Source organism: Salminus brasiliensis, chromosome 1 (assembly GCF_030463535.1).
Source record: "Salminus brasiliensis chromosome 1, fSalBra1.hap2, whole genome shotgun sequence".
In the NCBI taxonomy this organism is placed as follows: Eukaryota; Metazoa; Chordata; class Actinopteri; order Characiformes; family Bryconidae; genus Salminus; species Salminus brasiliensis.
Genome location: NC_132878.1, coordinates 68853320 through 68861190, shown reverse-complemented (window position 1 = coordinate 68861190; position 7871 = coordinate 68853320). Strand labels below are relative to the sequence as shown.

Below are 7871 nucleotides of genomic sequence, written 5' to 3'. Positions count from 1 at the left end.
TTCACGGGATGGATCACCAGTAATTAAACGCTACTGCATTGAACACTTACTCAGTATGAAACTTTAATGATGTATAACAAGGCAGGAAGGTACAATGCTTATTTATAATAGTGATATAAATTGTTCTAAGTAGTAGTATCATTTTGTAGGCCTATGTACTCTGACAACAGTTGATGTATTGGACTACACGCGCTTCCCTTCAGCTGAGCTTGCCAGATGGTAACGCTAATCAAGACAGTAATAATCAGAGAAGCTGCTGGTCAACAGTTCGCCCAAAAAAAAAAAAAAAAAAAAAAAAAAAAAAAAAAAAAAAAAAATCTGCAACTAAGAGTGACAAAAAGTACTGTATGGTCTCCATAACATCCACCTGATGTAATCTCACATCAGTATTTTATACAGGCTTATAGTCCAGTTTGGATTCCAGCTTCTTCGAATCTGCCACTTTCCGCACAGCCTTCATAAAATCCTCCTGAGTTACGTAGTCATGGTCAGCACGAATGGCAAACATACCTGTAGACAAACAGAACACACACACACATCAAACTCTGAACCCAATTACATTACATTGTTTACAGACAATTGCAGAAATTCAAAATTCAGATTATAGGTTGGCTTCTAAACATACACCAGCAGATTTACCATGATCTTAAGAGAAAAATAGTACCTTTCCCTCATTTGCACACATTCTTCACCACACACAAAATCAAGACCATATGGACAAACCAGATGGTAAAAATATACCAGCGAAAAGTTAAAATGGCTTTTAATGAAATAAATGTAATATGGTGTACATTTGTGAAAGTTTATGTAACACTTTTCTGGTGCTATTTTAACAACATATGAAATTTAGCTTCACTGGTGGTTTTGGACAGACAGAGGGGGGAGGGGGAAAAAGTTTTTTATATATATATATATATATATATATATATATATATATATATATATATATATATATATATATATATATATATATATATATATATGGCTATCCTCAACTTTGTAAAGAAATCTGAGTGCTGCAGAAATTTTGGAATTCCCCCATTATGTTGGCTTGTGGCAAATTGAATAACACAATATCTTTAAAACTTCACAGCTTGTGTTGATGTTTTAGTGTGGTGTGTTTGACAGTTCCATACCAGCCTCAGTGCAGACGTTTCGCAAGTCAGCTCCGTTGAAACCGTCTGAGAGCTTGACGATGGCTTCATAATCTGAGGCAACAGCAGATGAGATCAGTTAGTAGGGGGTGGGTTGAGGCAGAGCTAAAAGAGAAGCCTCTTTTAGCTAAGACTCACCTATGTCTCCATGCTTAGTGATGGGTCCAGAGTGGATCTTTAGGATGTCTAAACGAGCCTGTTCATTGGGCAGCTCGATGTCTGTCAAATGGAGACAAAAAAACAACAACATTTAAACATTTACATTTACGGCATTTAGCAGACGCTCTTATCCAGAACGACTTACAAAGTGCTTAGCTATTTACCCAAGAAAAGCCTTAGCTAGTTAGAATAGACTAATAATTCAAAGATACCTCTAAGCTTAGACATTGCTAAACACAATACAATAAGGCGACCATAGAACTATTCGTCCAAGTACTCTCTGAAGAGGTGGGTCTTCAGTTTGCGTTTGAAGACAGCGAGCGACTCGGCCGTTCGGACACCCAGGGGAAGCTCGTTCCACCACTTTGGTGCCAGGACTCGGCTGGCGGACAGTACGGGCTGGTGGACAGACACTTTGATAATGTAGCTCCAGATTTTGCTTAACTGTCTGCATAAGGTCCATCAATACATGTTTAATAAACAAACTTTTTTTTTTTTTAACTAATTTTAAAGTGTCTTAAGTGTTTTGGATGTGTTTACAGAGATGAAATTCGTGACTGATCAGCTGGCTAATGTGAGCTGGGAGGTGAAACAGTATGGAAAGGTATATCTGTAGAGGCGGCGTATATCTGTAGTTCTGTCTTAGAAGAAGGAGAAGAAAAGTTAGGATTAAAGAGACTTACGGATCTTCCTGTCCAGTCTGCCGGGCCTCAGCAGGGCTGGGTCAAGTGTGTCAGGGCGATTGGTGGCCATGATCATTTTCACTCTATGCAGGGTGTCAAAGCCATCCATCTGGTTCAGCAGCTTAATAAAACAGAAAACAACTCATTTGCAAATAAAATGGGTGACAAGCATGCATGCCCATACAGGTGCACCTTTATATGAGCATTTTCAGAGGGGAAAGACAGACAAATGTAATCCAGTGTGCGTGGAGAATACTGGAATGCCATATCGGTTTCATATAATGGAAAAATTACTTTTCTGATTTTGGCAGTCAATCAGAGCATAGCACATTTATGTAAACAGAAACTATAACAGTATAACAAACAGTCTGTTTAATTCTTCAGGGTGAAAGAGAGGGCGGCGTAAAAATTAATTATGACCCTACAACTGTTTATGGGGTTGGCCCTCAGAGCTGTAATTACACTAATCTGAAGGAACCTTGTTTAAGACATGAATTAAGACATAAAGACAACTGAATACAGCATACCTCCATAAGTGTCCTCTGGATCTCTCTATCTGCCGAAGTTCCCTCAGAAAAGCGGCGACCACCTTAACAAAACAAAAAATAAGCTAAAATGTCAATTTCTCAGACTCTGGTAGAGCTGGGTGATATACCTTCAATACTGCTGTGCCTGTATTGGAATCACACTGTGATACTGATTTACAGCTTTAGTAACACTGAAACATAAGGAGCTTTCTATTCATGATAATTTTATAATGGCATTTTAAGGCAAAATATCTATACATATATACATTGGGGAATGATTAGTAGATGAAATGTTACATTACCAATGGCGTCAATCTCATCCATAAAAATAATGCAAGGCTGGTGGTCCCGAGCGTAGTTGAACATTTCTCTGATCAGCCTGGCACTCTCACCAATGTACTTATCAACAATAGAGCTGGACACCACCTGCAGAAACATAATCACTCATTGATCTTCCAGCTGAACAGAATAGTTTCCTAAAAGAACCCAACAGGAAACGTGAGGAAATCATGCTCAGCTACCTTTAGGAAATTGCAGTCCAGTTGACTGGCCACAGCTCGGGCTAAAAGGGTCTTTCCAGTGCCTGTTCAATAACAGAGACTCATTATACACCAATTCAGTCACCTAAAATGGTTTATCATTATGCTGTGTTGTTTTATGTTTATTATCAGTAAGCCAATAAAAAAATAAGTACACTTAAATCTCATTTTATCAACAAGACAAAATCTGTAATATTAATACAGATTTCAAAGATTTGATGTTTAAAATAATCGAAATAACATTTTGTAATAAAGTAACATCACTATTGTATTTTATTTGTATTTTATTGGACTGATTTGATCACAGACAAACAGAGCATCCACAGTATGACTGGCACAGGCTGGAGAAGCCTAATTAGTCACCAATTTTCTACTGGAAGTTTGTGTTCCACCTTAATATTACAACTATGAACCCTAAGCTCCAAATAGTTTTAGATGTATTAAACATTAACAGAATCTAGATATCTTCATGAATTTGGCCCATTTGCTCCAAAATAAAAAAAAAACAAAACAAAAAAAAACCTACTAAACCACCGTTTTGGAATTTGTCCAACAGGCTATACAAAAAACTGTCAACTCAGATGACTGGTTAGAAATTGTTAGATTGGAGTGTCATTGAGGTCAAAATACAAGAATTCTGCTGATATTATCTGCACTATTAATATGAAACAATTATATTTGATTAGCATAAGAAAGGCACCTGGAGGCCCATAGAGCAGACAGCCTTTAGGGGGGATGATGCCCACACGCTGGAAGAGTTCAGGGTTGGTCAGCGGTAGTTCGATCACCTGAAAGACAAACACAAAGTCACTCACTCCTTCAGATCTTCACAGCAACTCAGCTTTACACACGGCAAACAAACCCACCTCTCTGAGCTCACGGATCTGCTCAGACAGCCCACCAATCTCTGAATATGACACGCTGCCTGGATCTTCATGGGACATGTTGTACACCAGTGGGTCGACCTCACGTGGCAAATATCTGGAAACGAGTGGAACAAAATAAGTCAATGGAGCGCCTCCTAAATATCAATCCATCCATTGGTCAACATTGGCTGGAGACTCCAAACATATCTGTGCTCACTGTGGCCAAAAATGTTATCAGGCTACAGAACTTCCAAAAGGCATCAGGTTTGTTTTTGACGCTCTTTGGAAAATTTTGGTAAGGATACAGAAATGGTGTTCTTCTGATGAGTCATCCAAGAAGGTATTGTACAGTGAAATTGGACGGTTTTGATTTGACTTTCTAGTGATCCGACAAGCAGTTCTCTCTGAACGTTTTCTAGACCTCTACTTGACCTCCACTGTTCCTGTCAACTTCTATTTCTTAATTACATTACAAACTGAGGAAAAACAGCTACCTGAAAACACTTTGCTATCTGTAGAATGCCCAAACATTTGCATGCCACTGTATTTAGGGCAAATAACAGAGGTGACCTCTCCTCAAATAGCTGCAAAGATAAAGATCACTTAAAATTGATTCTTAGATTCTTTTACTGATTTTTACACATTTTCATGGCTGCTTCACTATACCTCAGTGATCCGATTATGAGGTATGCTCCCTCAAGATCCTTCAGATTAGTCGTGAGGAACATGCTGACTTATCTGTTTCATCTGGTTTTTAATTCATCAGATTTTACAGTTTGTATTGCTCTGCTTTACTGCTACTAGATTTACTACTACTACACTGGTGTTTAGATTTTTGTGTTGCCAAATCACTTTAAAGGAGCGCTTTAAAGGAGTGTTTAAGCCATGTGACCTGCTCACCTCATGATGGTGAGTGTGGTCATGTCCAGAGCCACTCTGGTTCCAGGCTTCAGCTTAGTTTTGTCCAGCTGCAAAGAAAAAAAGAGGGGAATGAATTCATTCATTTTTTTGGAACAAATAAAATATGTACAAAAATAATGGCACATAAGCTTTCATTTTTATTTCATGAGTTACAACCAGTAAATAAATAGAAATTGTGTCTAAAATGTGCACAACAAAATATTATTTATATACGCTTCATGTACAGATTTGTTTCCACTTTTGTTCGTTTTGTTTACTTTGTTTTACAACTCCGTCAGACATAGTTTAACCTCTTAAACTTCACAGAATCCCTGATGTTTTTTCCCCCTATTTCTTTCCAAAAATTAATCTCTTTTTTTATACGAAACATCCAAAGGAAAAAAGCTTTTAGGAATTCTTATTTGTTATTTTATGACCTTACGATCTAAATTACACACAGTTATACTACAGAAGTACAGGAGACTTTGTCATTCGCATCACATGTGGTACATGGGGTGGAACGAAAACATGGGGTGATCTAAAGGTTCCAGTAACACCCAAAGAGCAATATTGAATACATAAAATAATAAAAAGGGTAGACATAAATAAGAAAAGTAGAGAAATTAAAAACGATAGCAGCAATATGACCACAATATAAATCATAAACCATTTTTTGTGCTACACTGAAGCATTTTATAACAAAGCAATTCATATTTGGCAGTAATGCCATACATCTACTGTATAAACTCCTGAAGATGCAAACTGAGTTGGAGATTACAGAAAATTACTCTGGAGTATAAGAGGTCAAAGCTATACCTTTTCGCACAAAGGTCTCAGGACATGTACCTAATCCATATAGCACCAGCGATGTTCTCTGGCAACTAAGAAATTTTAATCTCACAGCTGATATAACATTTATGCCAGGTAGAATCTGTACTAAGATTTTACCAGTAAACGTCAACATGTGCGCATTGAGATGACGACTCGAAGCGAAAAAAATGACGCTTACCTGTCTACGGCAGCCAACCACATAGCGAGGGCCATTGGTAGCCTTCACAATAACTGCAAAGACAAATAAAATCTAATGAGCAGTTTGAAAATAACAATCTACAGAACTAGTCAATATCCTGAAGAAGCTAAAACACTTACACTTTTCCTCAGTTAGCTGTTTTAGCACCTCACCAACAATCTACAATGAACAAAACACACAGGCCATTAAATATTCTCAGTATATGTTATGCAGTCAGCACATTTTAGAGGATACATCCTTTATCTGAAACGTAGCCACTATTTATTAACAATTCACTCCCTCTAATGGGTTAAATACTACAAGTATTGTAGTGTTGATGAAAACACTTTGAATACTGTAAATATGAGTTCTGTAAATGCTACCTATACTCAGAAATCGTAGCTAAACATAATGTACATTAGAAAAAAACAATATAAATTCATGTAAATAATGTGATTGTAAATTCCTGTACACACTGTAAAGGTCATATAGCTAATCAACAAAAGTCCTCCAAGTGCTGTAAATAAGATTCCTAGTTAAATAAAAATAATATATACAGTAAAGAAATATGTTGAAAATATATAGTGCATACCTTAGGTGGTTTAAATCCGATAAATAATCAGCATTGTGAAAATACTGTAAATGATCACGTTCATGTAAATAACGTTAGCTCATCCGTCCTCCTACCTGACCAACACTCTGCAGAGCCTTCAGGTCATTCTCAGACTTCTCATACTGCTTGGTGAGCTCTTTCAGCTGCTCCCTCACTGTAAAACAATGTTTACGATACAAATTGTTTCAATAATTAGACATTTACACTGAGGGGGAAAAAATATATATCCTACAGAGAGTCACTACACTGCCAGTGTAGCCGGTAGCTAGCTTAGCTATTAGCTTGCAACCTAGCGCTAACTTAGCCTGCTAGACCAAGTGAACCTACGAACCTGAGGATGTAGCTAGCTTGACAAACCTAGCTAAATTAATCTACCTAGTAATATTCATATTCATATTTTGAATATTTCGAGAATTTTATCATAAACTTGAGCTGCTGAGAAGATACTTTAGGGACTGTTTGTTAGTTAAACGTTGTAAACTAGCAATCAGGGTTTTTTTTTTCCCCACCCGTATTCCGACAGGTCCCACCCCTCGCGTCCTGGGATTGGTGAGCGGCTTGTGATGTTGACCTACCAACCAATCCTAACGCAGGACGTATGTTCTCACTAGCCAATCCCGAACACGACGAGTACGGGACTGGCCAGAATACGGGTGTTCTGATAGGCTAAAGCTAAGGCTAACGCTAGCGCTACATACTCCTGCATGACAAAGCGACTTGAGCGTGGCTGCCAATTCAAACGATACGAGGTCCAAACGACAGATTTAAAGATTAAGCTACGAAACAAATACATCCGATTTATTACTTACACTCCTTCAAACGTCCATCGATCTCTTTATGCTCAAGTAATTTCTTTCTGTAGTCCTGTAGTCCTTTCTCCCTGCTGTCAGCCATGATCTCCCTGCTTTACTACAACCGCCGCCGCTGCCGCCGCTGCTCTATTAGTGAAGTTTCGTTCACGACCGAATCGGTTCATTGAGTCGGCTCCTTCACGTTAACGCTGAGAACCGACTCGCATATATGAGGTGCATTTCGAGAGAAATTGGCATGTACTGTGTTCATTGTGGTGTTATGTAATATGCCGTTGTGCAGCACTGTGTCCTCCAGTTTGACAGAATTCACTCTTTTGTATAATGATTTGGTTCATTAGTGGTCTTTCTCTATTATACCCAGCATGCACTGCGCCTTCCCATGATAGAGAAATCCACTGAAGTCGGATGTTTTAAATGTCAGTGGTTTTATGTGTAGGCAATTTATTAAACCAAGGCAATTTATTAAATCATCTGAAGGCTTTAATGTTTCCTATGACAAATCATAGGTTTATTTATCACTATTTACACTTTACTATACAGCCTGTACATATGTACTTCTGGACACTATTGACACTTTACTTAAATAAAATATATGAACATGTTTATTCA

The 7871-nt window shown here is 37.9% G+C and overlaps 1 protein-coding gene across 1 annotated transcript; it reads right to left on the bottom strand.

The window, feature by feature from the left end:
• Positions 1-323: 323 nt before the first annotated feature.
• psmc6 (proteasome 26S subunit, ATPase 6) lies at positions 324-7412 on the bottom strand. The gene is made up of 14 exons (XM_072688216.1): positions 7260-7412; positions 6525-6604; positions 5978-6017; positions 5838-5890; positions 4829-4896; positions 3929-4043; positions 3763-3850; positions 3045-3106; positions 2826-2949; positions 2524-2585; positions 1997-2117; positions 1293-1373; positions 1137-1208; positions 324-510 (listed from the first exon to the last, which is right to left on the bottom strand). The coding sequence occupies exons 1-14, from the start codon at positions 7342-7344 to the stop codon at positions 392-394; spliced, it is 1170 nt and encodes a 389-aa protein (XP_072544317.1). The 5' UTR covers positions 7345-7412; the 3' UTR covers positions 324-391.
• Positions 7413-7871: the final 459 nt, after the last annotated feature.

Excerpts from the sequence above, each read along its gene's own strand:
- psmc6 (XM_072688216.1), bottom strand. The coding sequence starts at position 7,344 with ATGGCTGACAGCAGGGAGAAAGGACTACAGGACTACAGAAAGAAATTA. Across the intron at positions 6,018-6,524 it reads CTCTGCAGAGTGTTGGTCAG|ATTGTTGGTGAGGTGCTAAA; the intron begins GTAGGAGGACGG and ends TGTTCATTGTAG. Across the intron at positions 4,044-4,828 it reads ACCACACTCACCATCATGAG|ATATTTGCCACGTGAGGTCG; the intron begins GTGAGCAGGTCA and ends ACTCGTTTCCAG.